Source organism: Candoia aspera, chromosome 3 (assembly GCF_035149785.1).
Source record: "Candoia aspera isolate rCanAsp1 chromosome 3, rCanAsp1.hap2, whole genome shotgun sequence".
In the NCBI taxonomy this organism is placed as follows: domain Eukaryota; kingdom Metazoa; phylum Chordata; class Lepidosauria; order Squamata; family Boidae; genus Candoia; species Candoia aspera.
The window spans coordinates 95403579-95425715 of record NC_086155.1 but is presented as its reverse complement, the minus strand read 5'-3'; the positions used below and the strand labels follow the sequence as shown (position 1 = coordinate 95425715).

Genomic DNA, 22137 nt, shown 5'->3' with positions numbered 1-22137 from the left:
AGAAAATCCTAACAAACTGAAGAAGTGTGGGAAAACCCAGACAGATAAACCCCAAAAGTCAAGGTGGGTCTGTTCTGTGTCTCTTTGAATGGCTGCTCAACTCCTCACTACTACGCATGCATTTTCCCCCCTGGATAGAGGCCCCCTCCTGCTCGCCATCAGTACTCATGACACATATGGACTAAACATATATTTGAGCTACCTAGAATTATTACAATTTGATGGCATACAAATTATGACAAATAAATAAATATTCATATATATCCCCATTATTAAATCTTGTGGAAAAGAGTTCTACTAAGGTCTGAATGAGAGCCAGTTTGGTGTAGTAGTTAGGGTATTGGGCTAGAAACTGGGAGACCATGAGTTCTCATCCCACCTTAGGCACAAAGCCAGCTGGGTGACTTTGGGCCAGTCATTCTCTCTCAACCCTAGGAGGGAAGCAATGGCAAACAACTTCTGAAATCTTTCCTAGAAACTGCAGGGACTTGTCCAGGAGTCAACAATGACTCAAAGCCACCTCCCCCCCCCAAAAAAAAGTCAGAAAAAAAGTCAGAATAATCCAAGACTGAACTGCTTCTACATAACAACTATCCAGGCAATGACATCCATAGAAATAGTCAGGATGACTGTCTGTATGTGAAATAATATTTAGGTAAATATTTTTAATGTAAAGAACCCAACACTAAATATCCATAGGTGTTCGACTACTGATAAAAGCAATGCCAAAATTATCAAGATGGAATACTGTAGCAACGAGTGTGTTCATTATACAAGGCAACTTGCAGTTTAATTAATTCTGAGACATATTAGAGCAGAAATACACTTTCTTAGAAACACATGATTGTTTCTAAATATGAAGCCCTGGAATTGGTTTTCCTTGGTAATTTGTAAATGTATTTGAAATGTACTTAATTTGCATTCTAATCTTATAGGTTGGTTGGTGTCCGTCTCCTACATTGACTGCCTGCTATGTTGAAACATCAGGACTCAAAGTACATTTAAGTATATAATATGAAAAGAGGGAATACAATATGAATGATATCTTGTGTGGTAGTATCATGCACTTGACAATACATAATTCAGTTTTAACTCATGAAAATTGTTTTTACTGTAAGTAGTTTAATATTACTGATTTAATACTAAATACCAGTTCAAGCAATTCTAGGGAGAATTATCAGATTCTGTAGCTAAATTGGGCTACTTAATTTGTATTTTATTTATTTTCTATCCAGCCTTTATTATTTTTATAAATAACTCAAGGCAGTGAACATACCAAATACTCCTTCCTCCTATTTTTCCCACAACAACAACCCTGTGAGGTGAGTTGGGCTGAGAGAAGGTGCCTGGCCCAAGGTCACCCAGCTGGCTTTCATGCCTTAGGCGGGACTAGAACTCACAGTCTCCTGTTTCTAGCCTGTTGCCTTAACCACTAGACCAAACCAAGACAACTTCTAGATCATAGTTTTAAAGTCATTACATTTGAATAATCATGGCATGGTCCATTTGTTCATATACTGAAGTGAAATGGAGCAGTTATGCATGAATATTTAAGGCTAATATCAGACTGAAAATTTCTCTCCAAACAAGCTTATTATTACATAATTGTGGATTCTCCCCCCCACTTGCTGTCTTGACTTTTCATTTCACTTTATATTTCTTACAATATCATTGTTGCTTTATCACAAAGTAGATGGGTACAAAAGCAAGTGTTTTAAATTTGCTATAATCAAATTAAATAAGCAAAAATTAAGTATATTTTTACTTTATTTCTACGGTGGCATCCAATAACAACCATAAATCAGTTGATTTCCCATATCCAGTCTCATGCTCATCCTTTACCCCTCCTCAATGATTATTGGGCATTTAATCAATACAAAACTGGTTTTTATTCCACCAAACAATATCATTGTTTCAGAGGATCCTAAAAAATGGCAGAGGTTTTGGAAGAAAACTTTGAGAGTTCAAAAAATTCTTGGGTGGAAGCTATACAAAAAGTTGGAGGCTTTTGGTATGTGTTTTTCTCATCTGGAAATAAGATTTGAGCAACATTTCATGGAAGTGTGTTCTGGATGTAATGTATGGCCTTCTTCAGATGTGCTCTTAGAACACATAATTTTCATGGAATTTGAAAAAAGTTTTACTTGCACATAATTTGTAAGGATCACTATGTTTACGGGGACAAGAGGGAATAGGACCAGCTTTGACCTGTTTCTTTATATACTCAAATATTCTTGTAAAATCTGTAAATAATGTGCCTGCTTTGTGAGCTGAGTTATTCCCAATACAGAGTCAGGATATAACTTTCTTCTAGCAGAATTTGCTAGAAAAGAAGAAAAGCCAGAGCAGAGAATCATGTAGACATACTGTTCTGGGAACAGAGAGCTTGGACCTAAACCAATGTATTTTTCACACCACACTGTTCTTTCTTGGCAGAACAATTCGGAAATTATTAATGTAGAATATGTAGGTGATGCCCAAGCACACAATGGATAGAAGCCAGAGGCTAAAATCAATGTTCTGTGAAGCATATCCATGGCATGTCAACAAGTATTTTAAGACATATGATGCCCCTTCATATTTTACATTTACTGTGAAACAGAAGCACTCGATAGGGGACAAATATAATCCCATAATAACACATGAATCAGTATGAGTGAAAAGTAAGTAGAATATTGCTAAGCAAGATCACTCCACCACAAATCATTACAAATGTTTCATGGGTCACATTCTTTACAAATGTCTGCATGGAAATTAAAGTGTCCAAACCTCAGAGGTCACTAGTTTCTGTGATTCGGTCCTATAGATTCCTATAGGAATATCTCCAGTTGAAGAACACAGCTTCTGATAAAGTCTGGCATAAGTTCTGATCCACAAATCATCTTCTGTGATTTTCATCTAAGCAATAACAAAATAACCAAAACAGCTCAAATTTCCGATTCATTTATTCAAATGGAATCACCCAAAATACTACAGTAAGCAGCAAAAACTGTCCTCTTACAAATCTTACAAGATGGAGCATTATTTATTATGCTGTACTTCAGTCTTCCCTGGTTATAATGCGTGATACCAATCCAAGCAGAGATTTCAGAAGTGTGAAAATATTACATATATATCACAAAGCAACCAAAGTACAGAAGGAAAGATGCAGCTTATGACTATAAAAATCATCATAAACGTTGTGCTTTGCTTTATTATAGGTACTATTTAAATTTAAATGAAACAGTAGCAGCACATAACTGTGACACACATACTAATTTTATGTTTACAACTTATTGTAGAATGGCCTATCTACTAGGCCATCAAATCCTTCAGAAAATATGGTTTGAACTGTACAAGGACATATCGGAATCACTTCCTTTTGAATCATTAAAACAGCTGCTTTTTCCAACCTCATATGGCTGCTCTGAAAGCTGTTTCAGTCTGTCTCTGCAAATGCAGTCATGTTGCTTTGCTCACACATCTCTCTCTTCCATATATGTTGCTACCCCTCCTGTCCAGGTTTGCATCATCTCAGTGGCATTAGACTGTTGCTAAGACTATCCTTCTTTCCCTCCTATCACTTTATACAGGACTTGTTTTCCCAATAACCAATGGATAAATGCTTTTTCTGTCAAAAAATAAATGGCAACCATTCCTTCATAGAAACAAAAGCCAATTACCGCCTACAAAGAAAAAAAGAGTAAAAAAGAAGTCTTTGAAATAGTATTCACTGGGGTGCAGAACATAACCAAATAGGACTTAAAAAGTGGTAACTTACAGAACAGAGAAACCCAGATCCTGGTGTCGTATCTAGTCCCAGCAGAAGTCTAGTGATAGAGATCATGTAATCCTTAACAAATGACTAAAGTTTTAAAAGAATAGAAGAAATGTTGTAGAACATCATCTAAGTCATTAAAATTCACAAAAAGAATGTCTACATACAAAATTGCCTTTTTTGTGTGCAGTGGATGTTCATTTGATACAGACATTTGGTTTTATAACTGATACTATGCCTCCATTTCGAAAGCTATACAGGTAGTCCTCACTTAATGACCATTCATTTAGTGACAGTTCAAACTTATGACAGTTCTGAAAAAACCAACTTACAACCAGTGCTCACATTTATGGCCATTGCAGTGTCCCCGCGGTCACGTGATCATCATTTTCTACCTTCCCAGCTGGCTTCTGGAACTGGGGAACTGGGGAATGTCATGATTCACTTAACGACCATGTGGTTTGCTTAGTGACTGCCACAAAAAAAGTCATGAAATGGGGTCGGATATGCTTAATGACTGCTTCACTTAGCAACCAAAATGCCAGTCTCAATTGTGGTTGTTAAGTAAGGACTATCTGTACACACCTGCTATGCCAGTAAAATAACTTCCTTCTTCATTCTTTGCAAATCTTTTTACTTGTTTTCTAGGTTTTTAGGAGAGGTTGAGGATCAAATAGTACACTCTGCCGAATAGTACAGTTCATCCTTTGATTCATACAGTATGGTCTAATCTGGCCTTCATGTACCTAACAACATAAAGATCTCAATTAACTCAAAACTTTGGAGAGTTCCTAGCCCTGTGCATGGACAAAAATGAACTAGTTAAATGGCAGTAAACCACCCTAACAATTCTGCATTCAATTGCAGAGAATCTACTGGCAGTTTGGCTCAAAAAGTAGAATCAGGAAAAAGGGGGCAACAAGCAAAACAGGGGGGGAATAAACTCCAAAATGGGCTTCTACACACTTACAAGATTTTGACTCATTATTCAGTTATGTTTATGTAATTGAAAATAAACTGCTAGATAAAGTAGGTATTTTCTGGGATAGTTTCACCAGTAGGAAGAAAACACAGATTATTTAAAAATGAACAAGGGGAATAGAGACTTGATTGGCTCACAAGCATGTTACAAAATGTTGTCTCAAAGTGCAAAGCCTGATGGCTTTTCCCTGTTGGGGTGGTGAAACTATTTTTAAGTCAGGGAAATAATACATGAGCAAATGGTTAATGTCTTGAACTGCTGCCCCAGTCCAATCCTACACCCTACACATTTCTTTTTCTTGTACTTTTTAAAGATGATGATAAAACCTATGTGTTCCAGCTATAGAACTGCATATGATATGCAGTTCGGTAAGATGCCCAGATTCACGGTGGTGATGTGTGTGTAAAGGAAGATGTCTTTCTGTGCAGTAAAACATGTACACTAGTTTTCAAATCTACAGGTTTTTTTTTAACTGATGAGCTCCTCTTCAAAATCTTTCTTTGAAGACAAACAATTAGCTTTGGAGATGACAGAACACCAGTTGCTCAGAGATGAAACACAGGTCAGAAAAAACTCAGCATCATTTTTATTCTTAATGGCAGCAAACATCTAAAGCCTAGATGTGCTATGATGGGGTTGTTTGAAACCTCATAGCTCCCTGATCACATCTCAGCAGCAGAATATTCATTAACTCTGTGGTGAGTACTGCAAAGTGAGAAAAATGGGTGTCTTGAAATTGTCTTTATTGCACGCCCAGCTTTTATTCCCCTGATCCTAATTTTTTTTAAAAAATGGTCTCCCATTTATTTGATTCAATCATAGCACTAGTTCACGTGCCAAAAAGAGATAGCTGTTTGGTTGGAGTTTTAATGGCATAGATATGTTGGGCTATATCTAGAGCAATCCCAAAAGTTAAAAAAGATAAACATGTACGGATGTCTCTGTGTGTACCCTTGCGTGTCTACACAGCACATTCAAACATTTTAACAAAAATGCAACATGGAAATGTTACTAAATGACTAAAACTTAGGCAATATTACTATTTGAAAATCTTAAGAGTTACACTTCTAAAATAGGGAAATGCAGTATAGCATTTATAGGTTTTGAAAGCTATGTGGTATAGTGGTTTTCGGGTGTTGGACTAGGAGTGGAGAAATCCAATTCAAGGCCACCCTCAGGCAAGAAAATTCACTGGATAACTTTGGAGCAGGCACTTCTCACAGCCCAGGAGGGCTGTGGTTGCAGGGAAAAATAGGAAGAAGGGACACTATGTATGTTACCTTCAGATCCTGATGAATTGAGGGATATCATTCCAATAAATGGACAAATAGTTTCCCCCTTCTGACTTGACTTGGTTGATGCAGCTGTTCTTAAGAACAGAGGTACCCAGTGATAATTCAGAAAAGCAAGGTTAGGTTGTAAATGTGTGTTAAAAAAAGAAGAAGAAGAAGAAAGAATACATTCTGCCCTTCACAGTACCTGATACAGCAAGGTGTCCAGCATGCTGATACTGAAAACTCTGCCAGCAGCAAAGGGCAATCGAAACATGAATGCCAGGTTGGAACCTTTCTCTCGTTCTTTCTGTTTCATATCAGAGTGGTATGTGTGAAGGGGAATGAGGGGAGAAGTTGATTGGAGAGGAGGAATAAAGAGAGAGAAAAAGACATTGCCAACATTTTAATGCTTTAAATAAATTGCACACTGAGGGGTCCATAGGAAACATTTTGCCATAGTAAACATCTTCTTATGTCTTGCTGTGAATTCATTAATTCACTACTCAACACAATAATGGTGATTCTCAAGTGCATTTATTTTCTTTGAGGGCCCAACATTTTGAGTGTTGTCTTCTGAAACAAACCAACAACAACAAAATAGGGCACTTGTGCACACTTATATGAAGTTGTGCCAGCAGTGTGATACAAACTAAATTCCAACATGAATTAAATTATTCATTGTGAGTCTCAACATATGAGGGTATGTCTCTTTCCAGCATGCACAGACCTACCAAATACTTTTAATATTATGAGCAGTGGTTTCTCTGTCTCAGTACTTGCCAACCCACAGGGGAATCCTTGCCTAAACAGCATCTTAGGATGGTTACCCATCTCAGTTCATAGGCTATAACTGGGACCCACAAGTTTTCATAATCAATCTTTGTGATAGAGAAAGGGCACCTACCTCTGAAGGATAGACTGGAAATGGCAGGCAAGCTCTCTCTTAAATAAGCTTTCTTACCATTTTCTAGTAATGGCTATAAATGTAATAATAGAAATGAGGAAACACTTCAGTTTCCTAAGACTTTATGTGGCTATAGACTTAAAAGTTATAGTTTCCCTACCAAAGAATTCCTCTGAGGATTAGCAAGGATTATGGTTTCCTGTGTTAATTACCTACTATTAGCACAAAACAGTGTTCTTTTAATGGTCTTTTGAATGGGGGCTTGCTTTGTATACTTTTACATTTCAGTTAAATTGCCACTTAATACAGTGTGAGAGATTTGTTTAAGAAACTAAGAAAAAAACAACTTGACTTCCCTATGGATCATTCAGTTTTAAATTTTAAATTTCAGTCCATTTGCTCTCAAGGCCGATATTTTGTAGTTCCTCATTGTACAAAATTAAATATATTTTCCTGTTAAAATGGCAAGCAAGAAAATTGACTATATTTTTTTAAAAAGAAAAATCGTTGTGCATTGTAACAATATTGCAAATGTTGTCATAATATTAACATACATATTGATTTGCACTCCAGTTTGTATCTGCTTTATGAACAAGGAATCATAGCTCCAGATGTTAATATTGGCCTTGAAATTTGTGGCAGAGAGTTACTTTTGGAAATGAAAGAACTGCAGGGTGAGATTCCATTGGAACTGGGCTGAGAACAAAAGCAAGCTCACACTCAAAGATGGGCTTTGGATAAATCAAATGAAAACATGAAAAATAAGGTATTAAACTGCTCAAAACTCTAACCATTAATATGTTCAACCATTTTATTAATTACAAAACCAAATCTGAAATTTATCAATATAAAAACCTTTCTTTCTTGTTGTTTTAGTATTTCAAAGAGTATAAAGCAAATTTCCTCATTACAAAACAAAAATCTACTATTCACTGTTATAATAAAGGGATATAATTTCATTTTCTATTAAACTAACAGATTCAGATTAGATCAGAGAATTTATTATGGTCCATGATCAGAAAATAAGTCCCCCCAAAATATGATCCCAACCCACAATCAATTTGTAACAGTTAATAAACTGAAACATTTATATAATCTTGAGATAGCTATCGACTGCTCTCATGGACATGTTACAAAATAATATAAACCAAGTTTTATAATTTGTTTCCTAATTGCTTGGGCTTTAAAACAAATTTTACCAATTTTAAAAGTAACAACATTATTAGAATCTGTGAGTATAACTGGAGTAGAAAAATTATCTGATTTACCAGGAAACTTATTTAGAACTAGTGCTGTATAAAAGTGATGGATATCATTATAAAATTGATGATATAACAGCATATGATCCACAATTTCAACTGTACCTAAGTGCAGGGAGAAAACATCTCTGCAAAGGGGATATGTCTATATCTTCCTTCCAGTAAGGCCAAAGGCTGAGTATTGAAACAAGCTAAGATTAAAGCCTTGTGGTATTTTGCAATCTCTATATTATAAAGAAATTTATCCAAGGAAAATGTTTTCTTTAGGTTTCTTTTCTTAAAACAAAATGGGTTCTTGGCATTACCTCTCTGTAAATCAATATCCATTATTTGCCACTTTGCAATCTTTTTAACTTTGGAGAAATCCAAGGATTGCAAGACTAATTTAAACAGACCACAGTTGTATAGTTTTATCTCCAAGGTCTCCTTTCAACATGAGTGAAAGTTATCCAATAGAATCATAAGAGCTAAACTTGTCAGTTTAAGCCAATAAGTGACCTTCCTTATGCAGATATGTGCTTCCCCTGAAGCAGATTCTGTCTCCAAGCTAAGGACAGATTAGTAGACTCCAAAGACAGCCTTCAAAAACTTGAACTGAATTATTTCCAGCGGGAGAAGTCCTTGCAGATGCAAGCATGCATTTTATATCAGTTTGGCAACTGCCTTGTCTTGGAAGATTCTAATGACAAAAAGAATATGGAAACCTTCTTTGAGGGAAGAGAGAGAGAGAGAGAGAGAGAATGATAATTGCAGCCACACACTTTTGGACAGACTGTAACATGCACAGTCTGAGCTCCCCAGGAACTCAAACACTGGAAAATGACATCCAAATATCTATGCAGGTTAACCTGCTTTAGCTTATGTCCATCACCAATCGAAGAGAATGTCCATCAATTTGCCATCTATATTTTATTAAGCTTTTACAGAGTTGATGGTGAGGTTTCCTTCAGCACAGAAAGAGGCCAAGGCCTGAAGATCTGTTTTCTTATCTACTAGTATAAATGAATGAGGTAAGTAAGTAAATAAGTAAGTAAGTAAGTCACATTAGCAGCATACAACAAAGCGGGAACCTGCCTGCTAATCACAGTTGAAGAATGAAGACTAGGGTCAGAGACCACTTGGATTAACAAATTAGACTACCATGCTGGTTAAACTTCATATAACTTAAATCATATCAAATAATAAATAAAGTTTTTACATATTCATAAAATATAAATTGTAATTAGATGAGAAGTTAGAGCATGTGAGGATTTCATGCAGGTATCAAGATTCATGTCCACATGTTCTAAATGGGCATTTATTCCCATTCTAGACAGCTAAAGAAATTGAATTCTTTCTCATTCATATTTAAATAAAAACAATTATCATGCAGAGAGGGCATGTTACGGACCCCGTCTGTAAGAGAGTTCCATCTGGTGGGGTCCTGGAAGCATGCCTTCTCTGCAGTGGCACCCACCCTTTGGAACATTCTTCCCCCAGAGATAAGGCAGATTCCATCTCTTGTGGCTTTTTGTAAACAACTAAAAACCTGGCTTTGCCACCTCGCTTGGGGTGGGAGGGGGAGTAATCACTCCTGGAGATGCTTAGTGCCTAAATGGCCTCTTAGATATATGTGACCAATTTTCAACTAGCCTCATCGTCTGGATTTCATATTGTATTTATTTTCATATTATATTTGTATTTATATTTTGATGGTATTTTAATGTTTTATTCTGGTTGTAAACTGCCCAGAGTTTGGGCAGATGGGTGGTGGCAAATTTTGATTGATAAATAAATAAATAAAAATCATGTGCACATTGGAATACTAAATATTTGCATAAGTCTATGTACGTTCTAAATTTTGGTTGCAATTCTTTCTTATCTTTTTCATTGCAGTTATTATTCATACAGGCCTTTTAGAATATGGTCATACATGTAATTGAATCAATGAGTTGGAAACCGAATGCCAAACAATGAATTTCACAGAAAGTACTATTTAATGTGTGCTTCATTTGTTCTAAATGATAATAAAAATTAATCCAGTTTTAACTGTTGCAAATATTAGGATCATACGGCAGAGTATTTTCTTTTAAAGAAAAGATAGGATTGCCTTCTATTATTTTTTATCAGTTGATTTCAAAGTAAAATGTAATTCTCCACAATTAGCTTCTCTTCTTTATCCCATCTACTTTACTTAAAGAGCAGGGGGAACCTGCGAAGGTAAAAAAGGGAACAATGGGGCAAAATAATTTTGGTAAAATATGGACATGGGTCTTTTTAATTTTGGTTAATGCCTGCTTATTCTGCTTTGTTTTGTTTTGCTTTGCTTTGATGTTTTCCTCTCTGACTGCTGTAAAGTAATCAAAGATAATCTGCACCATGCCCAGGGTTGGTGTAAGTTTAATTCCATTCAAAGGCATACTGAGGGGAAGGGGCCCGCAAAATACTCAGTCTCTCCCAATACACAAACTTGGGATACTTCTTTTGTTCTGAAATCAGACTTCCATGGTGGAAAAAGCATCTATTTCCTGGCCTTCTCCTAACAACTAGAAGAAGTTGGAGAGACTACAACCCCCTTTCTAGGAATAGACCCCCCCTCTCTCTCTCTGAATGTTCTCTGATAAAAGGAAAAGATATGCATGCCAAGACATAAAGCCCAGGAATAGCCACGCTCCTGAGACCATAGGACTGGACCTTAACTGGACTTAATTTTCATTTTAGATTTATAATCCAGCTAATTGTATTTTAGTTAACTTTAACAATTCTCTATCTCTTTTGCACTTTATTTATAAGCAGTAAAGTGTGGATTGGAACCTCTTTATTACATAATTTAGTGTTGCAAGCACCCCTTTTCCCTCAACAACAGTAATAATAATGCAGCCCTGTGAATATTTGTATTATATGGCTTATTGTCTTATTGTTGACAAACTTAGGGTACCATTTCATATATCTGGCAAATTGGTCCCTTCCTCCCTTGTTGCAGCCAAAGCTCAGTTGCACAAAGCTGGTTCAAGCCAGGAAAATGTTAAACTGCAGGATTAGATTTCCTTTTCTTAATTCTTATCTTCTGTCTTTCATTTCTTTTGCCTACATTTTTCTACTCTTTCTCTGCACTTTGCATAATGTTATATATCCCAAAAGGGAACAGTACGATGGGTATGTCTCCCTGTCTGTCTTGATGTTACAAAGGACCTCCAAGGGTCACCAATAATTTAGTTTTATTAGTTACAAAATAGTTGCCACTACCCAATATTTGAAACTCTTTAATAAACTGAAAATCAGACCAGCATTTAACATTGATCTAGTATGATCAAGTATTTTCCTCCCAGTTGACTGCACTTGTGTGATAATTTAAGCTGCAGTCTAATCCCTGGCATGTGATGTGAACAAAACATTCCCCCCTCTTCCTGTTGTCATACATAATGATACCACCATGGATATTTGATTGACAAGATGGTGGTATGCATCATCCAAATCCCCAGCAAGCTCACTTTTCTATTTGCCACTTGATTAAAAAAAAAGGGGGAAGAAGATAGACATAAATAGGAAAGAACACAGAAGGCTCCCATTCCCTAAAACTACTTAATAACAAAAATATACTGTATGTTTAAACAGAATGGAGAAAATCAGCTTTTTTATGCTTTACTATTCTTCAGTCTGTGGGTTCTATGTCTAAAGAGTGGACAAGAAAGGATCAAGAATACGATGAAAAAAAAAGATTGAGAAGGGTGAGCTTCTGTTAGACTATACAAAGACAACAAATATTATATTAACTTGGTTCGGCTGCTGCTACTGTCAATCCCATACCAACTGCAAACAACCAAGAACACAAAGAGCTCATTAGTCAGATTTATTGAAAGGAAAAAATCTTGGAAAGTGGATGTGCGTACTTTAGTTCAATTTATCTGTGAGTACATTAAAGCATCTTTGATTATCTTTCTAATAGCCCCTTGACATAGCGCCAATGTTGTCCCCTGCTTGCCAGTTATACAAGGAATATACAACTGTTAGGATTTTTCAGTATTTTGCAAATAGCTATTCCCATTCCAGGTTCATAAAATTTCATTACATCTGCCTTCCTGTCTGAGTTTACTCTTTTTTAAAAAAAAAATGGTTTTATTAATGGCTTGTTTATGGCTGTTTTGCATATGGAAGCCGTCTTATGAATCGGGTAGCACAGAAATTATGTAAAACAATCAAATAAATCCTCATATTTATGGAAATAGATTTCTATCCTAAACTGAAAGCATGATAAACTATTTTTAAAAAATTCTGCAAAAGTTGAGATTGATTCATACCCATACGCTCATCACTTTATGATGCCTACATACTGTATGTTAGTGAAACAACACAGAGCTGAAAGTAGATGGAAATCTTTAATTTCACTTCACTTCATCGAAGTTATTTCACAGAATCAGAAACTCATCATTTAGTGTACCTTAATCAAATGATGTACTCACTGTTGTGAACTAGGCCTTAACTGCTTTAGTCCTACTGAACACAATAGGATTTAAGTAGTTTAACTCTGTATAGGATAGCAGCCTGTCCCTTTTTTCAGCAGAAAATTAATAAAAAAATCTTTCCTTTCCTGGAATCTATTTATCTTCCTAGCCACACATAGAGAGAATGGAGGATCGCTTGAATTTTAATTGTTATGAAACAACCAGAAAGGATAGAGTTTGACTTTGGGCATATGATTACCCATATCTTTCATCCCCACATTTTTCTGCTGAGCGAAACGCTCTTGCTTGATCAGATGCCAACTGTGATTGCTTCGCTATTTCCAAAGAGAAAAAACAAGGGAAGTTACAGCTGTAGCAGCAGATGGAGTTCTCTTGTGACTCAGGGGATTCTTGCTTCAGAAGCCCATTAAGCCACCAAGTCAATTTTCCATGTATGGTTATACACTTTTGCTACAGGCAACAGTTGCACTTTTGGAGTACCTTTGTGCTGGGAGAGCCTACCTCAGGAATTAACAGTCAGCTATACATCATGCCACATAAGGCAATTTCCTTTCAAACCTTTAATTGCATTTCATTGTGCATAAGGGAATTCTGAGAACCTCAATGAACTGCAATTCCAGCTGTAAAAATGTGCCCTGGTAACTGGAAAAGGTGGGATGAATTAGAACAGGTCAATAAGCACAACCCCAAGCAAGAAAAACTCTGAGCTGATTTTTCAGTTTATAGGTAGGTGGAATTAGGCTCAGTTCAGTAGCTTTTCTGCAAGCATTCCCATTTTTAGGCTAAAGATGGGCCATCTGCTGCCCTCAGCCTAATTGAAATACCTTCTGCAAGTAATCAGTTCAGACCTCTGGCCAGCTCAGTCAGTCTCCCTTTTGGTAGCCTGTTGGATGGGAGGGAGGGAAGGCAGGCAGGCAGGCAGGCAGGCAGGCCACCCTTCAACATTAAGGTCACATTTTTTAATTCATATGCCTACCTGGCAATATGTTGGAATGAGAAATAGGGAGTATGCTATATTATGAGTGGTGTGCAAAATTGCATGTATTTATGCAAAAACACATCCAGCATACATTGCTACTCTCAAGACATAAAGGAATAGATACATCAGAGTAAGACATTGCTAACTGAGGCTGAAGCAGAATTTGCCACTGTGGGCGTTATAAATACTTGGTTGATTCTGCCTGGAGCATATGCTTGTCTCAGATTAAGCTATGTATGTCTCAATACACATGAGCACTGCAGTGAAACTGTGAAAGGCATACATACTTCCTTTTCTGGATCATGGCTTTCAAAATCCTCTGCCCCCTGCACAAATATGAGGAACCAAATAGAGTGTCATTATGTTTTGGCTTGGATTTCTGTCTGGTAAAAAAACCCCAAACCCTGCACTGGATCAATAAGCAGCTTTGGAAAATAAACTCCATTTAGAGATAAAATTCCTGGACTGTAGTCATGAGTATCTTTGAAAAGTAAAAGATTCTTTTAAGAAAAGCCATTGCATTCACACTTTTGTCCACAACTGTCAATCAAACTGCCGCATGAATTTTTCAGCCAGATAACATATGGTTTACAGTTTTCAAAGATGCAAAGAGGGATGTTGTCAATTCTGGCCTACAGCCTATAAAGTCCAGTAATACATAAGCTTGTATACTGATAGAAAAGTACTTAAACAACTAAGTATATCTCAAAATATCTTTCAAACTGAGTAGTTTCAGGGAATACATAATTTCAGTGGTACTGGATAGGTAATCTCTTAAACATAACTAGACAATTGGAGTGATTTTCTATGTGTGTTTAAACTCAAAGAAGTAGGACAAGAATGGCAAATACATTTATGGGGCAATCTGATTAACACGAAGCACTTTTAACCTCCTCATTTCAGTGGAAAAGATAAGAAAATGCTTTGAGACTCAGACTGAATCAGATTCTCAGAATCTGGGAAATGGGAAATTATGCATAATACACTTTCATTTCTCATTTCAATCCGATGCTCCCAGATTTTTTGTATTGCCGCTAATATGAAAACAAGATGAGAAAGGAAAATTGAGAGCTTTTGTTGTGATGAGGTTAAAGGGGTAGACAAGAATTGGGAAGATTCAAGTTTGGCTTCAGCGAGGGAAGAAGTTGACTGACTCAATCACTCACAGGATTGTTACTATGGGGGTAAAATGAAGGGGGATCCCCACATAACCTCCCTTGAGTTCCTGAAGAAAAGCTGTAATATAACTCTAACATATAAATGAATCACATAAATAAAACATTTTAAAAAGGGGGTTGTTCAAAGGGGTGATATTTAAAGCCTATACTTTGAAGACCAGAATAAGTTTGCATGAACAACATAACTATGTTTAGTTCCCTAAGGACTTCTTGAGTAACAGAGATGTGATATCACTCTTAATTAATTATATTTTCAATCTTTTTAATTAAGTGGAGTTCTCTGGATGTATTATATGTTTTTAAAATATTACAAATAGTAAAATCATCAAAACAAGAGGAAAATGCATGATTAATAAAAATGCACAAGGTCACACAAAAATCCTCTTCCAAGAAGTCACCCACGTAATATGTGGCCTCAAAGGATGATCAGTATCTCCAGTAAATACAGGTCCTGCTGTTCCATTTTAAGGATGGTTGGCGCCCTCCTCATCCACATCTCTACCTACCCCTTTGGTTTGCCCCAAACTCTCTTTTTGAAGCTGAGTTTTCAATTAGACATTTGTCCAAAAAATTAAAAATCATGACCTTAAATATGAAAGACTTGTGGAAAGCATTCACTAATATTGAAAGATGTAAGAAACAAAAACAATTATGAACTTAATCTTGACCAAACAAAAGGAATTGGGAGAGAGATAACAAGGCATATCAAGAGAATGCTTGGGGAAGTTGAGAAGTAATAATGGGGAACAGAGAGGAAACCCAACTCCTTAAAACATTCTCTGTGACTGTATTGTCTCAGAAAATAAAAGACCCTTTCTAACATGACTGAGGAAAGTAGGCAGAGAGTTGCTCAAGACTAATAGAGATGTATGAAGAACCTACCATGCTTTCTTAAAGAAATGTAAACTTTTAAGAATAGAAACATTATGTCTTAGGGAGTTGAAAGGCATGGCAGAAGTGATTTCAGAAGCCCTAAACTTTGGAAACTTCTGTATAACTGGTTGAAGTGCCAGAACACTGTAGAAGAGCATAGTCCCAATATTCACAAATGGGAGCAGTGGGAACTCTGGAAAGTAAAGACCTAGATTTAATTTGGATTATTTAAATTAAATTAAATTAAATTAAAGACAGTTTAACATCTGTAATGTGCACAGTACTAGAACACATTGTCAAGGAGAATATCTGTAAGCAGTTAGAAAAGATTGCCACTATTACCATACTTGGTGAATACTAAATTGTGCTATATTAGCCTCATCTCTTTTTATAACAAATTGACTAATTAGACAGAAGAAGAGAATACTTCTCTATAGCCCCATATGGTAGACCAGACTAAGAAACCAATGCCACATAGGTCTAAAACTATTTTTATTGGAACAGCTACAGTAACATAATCTTGCAAGTCATAATGTACTTGGGGAAAGAAGATTGATAGATGTGGGCGGGACAATACTATGGTCTGGTAGACTTGCAACTGATTTAGCAACCATACTGATGGGTTCTCGAGTGGGACAACCTGCTCTTCCCCTTCACAGGGTTTTCTTTTTGGCCCAATGCTATCCAAGATCTTCATAAATTACCAGGAGTATGAAATGAAAAGAATGTTTATCGGATTTGCAGATGACACCAAACTACAGAAGTTGGTTAATATGTTGGGGTGGGGGATACAATTCAAAATGACTTTGTCAGGCTTGAACATCAGACCCATAATCTCAACAGGATTATGTTCAACTGTATCAAATGTAAGTTTCTGAATCTAGGTAAGAAAAGTCAAATGCTTAGGCACAAGATTGGAGGAACATAGCTTTGTGGCAGTGTATATGAGAAGGATCAAGGAGTACTGGTGGACTATCCACTGAATATCAGCAAGTAGTATGATGAGGCAGTTAAAAATCCCAATGCAAATTTTGCCTATATGAACAGAAGCAGTATGTTCAGATTGATCATGGGCCCTTGATTTTCCCTGTGCTCTGGGTTAAGCACTTTAAAAAGAACATGGAGAAACTGATGTGAGTTCAGAGAAAACCTACAAGGATGATAAAAGGTAAAGGTAAAGGTTTCCCTTGACATTAAGTCCAGTCGTGTCTGACTCTAGGGGGCGGTGCTCATCTCCGTTTTAAAGCCGAAGAGCCAGCGTTTGTCCGTAGACACTTCCGTGGTCATGTGGCCGGCATGACTACATGGAACGCCGTTACCTGCCCGCTGAAGCAGTACCTATTAATCTACTCACATTGGCATGTTTTCGAACTGCTAGGTTGGCAGGAGACAAGGATGATAAGGGGTCTGGAAATTAAGCCCTATGAGGAATGGTTAAAAGAGTTGAGCATGTTTAGCTTGTACATGAAAAGTCTAGGAAAAGAGATGAAAGTACTCTACAAATATTTAAAAAGGCTATCACCTGCAAGAGGAGGCCGATGTGTTAACTTAAACGAGGACAAGAACCATTGGCTAAAAATAAAAAAAAAAGAAGATTCAGATTGAATATTAAGAGAAATTTCCTGAAAGTACAGTAACAGCTGCTAAGCAGTAGAATTGTCTCTCTTGAACAGTGATGGACTTCTTCTCATCAGAAGTTTCAGAAGAGGGTTGGATGGCCATTTGCCAGGGAAATTTAGTGCATTCCTTCACTGATAATAGGGTTGGCTTATATTTCTTATCCATGTCTTTCAACTGATACATTCTATAAAATCAGATGTAAGTACATTTCATATGGAGAATAAACACAATTAATGTAATTATGAAGAGAACAGCTGGTCACAGCCTGTAACATTTGCACTGTGAATGAAATTAAATTTGTCCCTCTTATTCAAATGAATACAGTGCATATGTATTTTGATTTTTTCCAATCAATTGGCTCACATACGAAGATCTGGATGGTGTAACACTCCCCCAGGCAAAGTTGGTATGCATTCTGGGGTTTCTCCTGGACTTAGAGCTCCTGCTTGAGCACAGGGGATAGCTGTGGCCTGTGCACAATTACATCTTGTGCACCAGTAGCACCCATTCCTAAATCATGATCACTCATGGTCACAGAAACTCATGCTTTAGTCACCTCCTGATTGGACAACTGGAATACACTCAGTGTGAGACTGCCTCTGAAGAGCATTCAGAAAGTTCAGTTAGTCCAGAACTCAGTGGCATGCACAGTATTGAATGCATCACATAACGCTACTGGTTCATGAACTGTGTTGGCTCCCAGTAGGCTTCTGGATGCAATTCAAGCTGCTCGTTGTCACATTTAAAGCCCTACATGTCATGAAGCCAGGTTATGGGGCTACCTATCCCCTATGGCTTTTGCCTGTCCCACTATATCTGGCAGAGTGGGCAAGTTTCAGGTCCTATAGATTGTCACCTGGTGAGCCCCAGGAATTATGCTTTCTCTGCATGGCCCCTATCTTCTGGGACTGTGCCACACTAAGATACAGAGAGCCCAGATCTTTTTAGTTTTCTGGAAGGGTGTGGTGATCTGGCTCTTCCCCCAGTCATTGGGGCCAGGATGTTAATGTTGCTCTGATGGGGGTGGGATCTTGTTTGATATGCTGATAATCTGATTTTTAGGGGCTGCGACCCAATTTCTTTTGAATTGGATTTGTGAAGCTTGGTGATGTTTTAATTTTTGTTTACCACCAAGAATTTTCCTGGTAGATGGCCAGCTATATACTGTAAATTTAATCAAACAATCAAATAAATCAAGTAATAGCAGCCATTCTGAAGTTACTTTAGCATACATTAACATTTGTTTACATATTTAGACTGGGTAAAACTGCTATTTTTAGTTTACCGCCCATTTTGGAAAATCATTGATTGATTGTTTGATTGACTGATTGACTGATTATGTGCCACGGACTTGGTATCAACTCTTAGCAACCACAAAGATTTTCTCCAGGAAGATCTGTCCCAAAATTGGTCCTTCAAGTCTTCCAGCGGTTCACCCATTGCTGCTGTAATTGAGTCTGCAAGCTGTCCTCTTTTCTTTCCTTCCATTTTCCAGTGTTATAGACTTCTCCAGAGAGCTAAGTCATTGCATAATGTGTCCAAGTATGATAATTTGAGTCTGGTCATTTGTGCCTTGAGTCAAAACTTGGGGTTGATTTGTTCAATTATCCATTTGTTTGTTTTCTTGGCCGTCCATTGTATTTTCAGGGATCCAAAGTGCAAAAGCATCAATACTCAGACTATCCTGGTTCTTCAAAGCCCAGCTTTGGCTTCCATAGAGTATCACAGGGAAAACTATTATCTCTACAGTTCTGATCTTTATAGGGATAGATACTTCCCGGCATCTGAATATCTTTTTCAAGGCCTTCATTGCTGCTCTATTTCTTGACCACTGGTTCCTTACTGTTGATAGTTGATCCTAAAAGGCAGAAGCTGTTCACCACTTTATCTTCACTGTAAGTTTTTTCTAACACAAAAATGTATTAGTAATTTCTAACACATTTTTTCACTGTGCTCCTTGACTTTCATTAATGGAGCTTACACATAATTTGCACTTTCAGCTAACGGAGTAGTGTCTTCAGCATAATGCAGGTTATTGTTGTTTTTTCCCTCCAGTTTTAAAACCACACTAATCTACTTCCAGTCCAGCTTCCTTCAATATGTATTCCATATATAGGCTCAATAAATAAGGTGAAAGTATACCACCTTGTTTCACTCCTTTGGCAACCTGGAGCCACTGTTTAGCCATGTTCTGGCTGTACTGTGGCTTCTAGCTTGTGTATAGGTTTTACATGAGGACAATGAAATTTATTTTACTTATTTATTTATTTAATTTTTATCCCACCTTCATTATTTTTATAAATAACTCAAGGTGGCGAACATACATAATACTCCTTCCTCCTATTTTCCCCACAACAGCAACATTGTGAGGTGAGTTGGGATGAGAGAGAGAAATGTGGGATTTCCATTTTTCTAAGTACATTCCACAGCTTGACATGATCAACACAATCGAAGGCTTTTTTATAATCAGTGACTTCCTTTTGGTATTCTTTGGCTTTCTCAATTATTGAGCATGCATCAACAACAATATCTCATGCTCCTTGGCCTTTTCTAAAGCTAGCTTGAATACCTGGCATCTCCCTTTCCATGTAGGGCTCTAATCTGTGTTGGATGATTCTAAGCATTATTTTGCTAGCAAATGAAATTAAGGATATTGTATGATAGTTTGCATACTCTGTTCTTTTTTCCTTAGTATTGGTATGTAAATTGATCTCTTCCAATGTATTGGCCACTGTGTTGTTCTTCAGATTTGCTGGTGTAACTTGGTTAGAACCTTTATTCTTGTGTTGCTTTCCATATTTGGAAGGTACGGAATCAATTCCTGTAGCTTTCTGACTTGGTAATGGCTAGAGTGCTAACCTAACTTCATATTCTAGTACTGGAGGTTTTTGTATGCAGAGAATATCTTATAAGGTATCTTGGATGTCAACCTCTCTCCTGCACAGAATTTCAGTATATTCCTTCCATCTTTGCTTGATCTTTTTGAAATCAGTTGTACTCTATCCACTTGTGTCCTTTAGCATACCAATTTGAGGTTGGAACCTCCTTCTGAATTCAGAGATAGTTTGGAAGGCATTCCTTATTTTACCATGTCTGTTTCCATCTTCAGTGTCTTTACAAATGTTGTAGTGCTGCTTTTTGTTTCTTCTAATGGCTTTTTGAAACCTTTGTTAAGTTTGTTCCTAAGGTCTTTGACTTTCTTGGTTTTGGTTCCTGTTCTCTTCTTGACAATTTCAGTGGTTTGTTCTGATATCCAGTATGCTAACTATAGCAAGAAGCCTGAATTTATAGGCATCTTTATAGTGTGTGAATGGAAGAATGATTTTTTTAAAAAAACAAAAGAAGCTGAAAGAAAGCCAGACAGAGACATGGGAAAGACTGAAAGCATAGAAAGATGATGGGCATGAACTGAGAGGAGAAAGTAATGGTCAGGAATGTCAACAAAATGCAAATGAGGGCCTGGTTCTTTGAGATATGCTGACCAGCTCCTGGACAAATAAAGGGAATCAATCAGTATCAGGAGATCTGCACTGATAAAGCAACATTTTCTTGTGGGAGATAGCATCCTACAGAATGAACAAAATACCACCCCTGGATGGGAGACTACAAAAAAATCAACAATTGTTCAACAACAATGTCCCAGATTGTTGAGTAGAAAAGTGAAAATGCAGCAAGGTAGCATAGTATTTGTAGTAATAATAATAGCTTGTCCCAAACAATCCAAAAACCACAGTAGAGTGTAACATCCTCTCAGATATGCACCTAATATGAAAACATATAAACAGGATAGATAAACAGTGAAGACAACAGCACAGGGAACTATAAAAAGAGCCATTAAAAAGTATAAAAATGCAGTAGCATGTACAAATATCAGCTTCATATTGTTGTATGAATATATAATTGCAAATATATACCGTATAAGTGTAATTAACTTGATAGAAAAATGTCCTAACTTTAATTTGGTCTTACCACTGAATACAGTCCAACAACAAACTGCTAAATATGTTCTGAACTCCCATCTTTTCAAACCTTTATTATTGAAAATGCATGTTTGTATATTGATATAATATAAAATAGTTTAGATTCTATATGAACATATTATCAGATTAGCATGTTGGGACTACAGCGATTCTTAATGATAGTGGTTTTCAAACACCCTAACTTTAAGAAGAAAACTTTCTACTTTGTCTTTATAGTTAAAATTATCCTTTATACATGAAGTTAGCTCTCCCACATTCTGGAGAGAGTTCTAATGGATATTTCTGAGATACAGATTTAGTTCACAGAGGGAGCTTCTCATCATTATCATTCTGAACTGAAACAGCTCTAATGCTTTTATGAGTCCAGACTGTAGAGATAAAGAAATTGTAGTGTACACGTTATCATGAAGGAGAGCTTGTTTACTGTGCTCCTTATGAGGAAACCTATTTCTGCTTGTGTTTGTGTGTGTGTGTTAAGTATTTTGTAAATTGGTACACTGGAAATATTTGATGGCTGGAGAGTAAAGATACTTTTAATTTCATAGCTAGTATAGAACAGTATTACAGGGACGCGGTGGCGCTGCGGGTTAAACCGCTGAGCTGCTGATCGGAAGGTCGGCGGTTCGAAACCGCGCAGCGGGGTGAGCTCCCGTTGCTCGTCCCAGCTCCTGCTCACCTAGCAGTTCGAAAACATGCAAATGTGAGTAGATCAATAGGTACCGCTTTGGCGGGAAGGTAACGGCGTTCCAAGTCATCATGCTGGCCACATGACCCGGAAGTGTCTATGACAACGCCGGCTCTAAGGCTTAGAAACGGAGATGAGCACCGCCCCCTAGAGTCGGACACGACTGGACTTTACGTCAAGGGAAACCTTTACCTTTACCTTATA

General features: G+C 37.0%; 1 protein-coding gene across 1 annotated transcript in view; it reads right to left on the bottom strand.

The window, feature by feature from the left end:
• The window catches only part of KCNT2 (potassium sodium-activated channel subfamily T member 2), a 240259-nt gene that overhangs the window by 11213 nt on the left and 206909 nt on the right, over positions 1 to 22137 (bottom strand). The window contains exons 23-25 of the mRNA XM_063298399.1: positions 6219 to 6320; positions 3761 to 3844; positions 2770 to 2898 (exon numbers count right to left, since the gene is read on the bottom strand). Coding sequence (XP_063154469.1) covers positions 2770 to 2898; positions 3761 to 3844; positions 6219 to 6320 — 315 coding nt within the window. The remainder of the gene's footprint in view (positions 1 to 2769; positions 2899 to 3760; positions 3845 to 6218; positions 6321 to 22137) is intronic.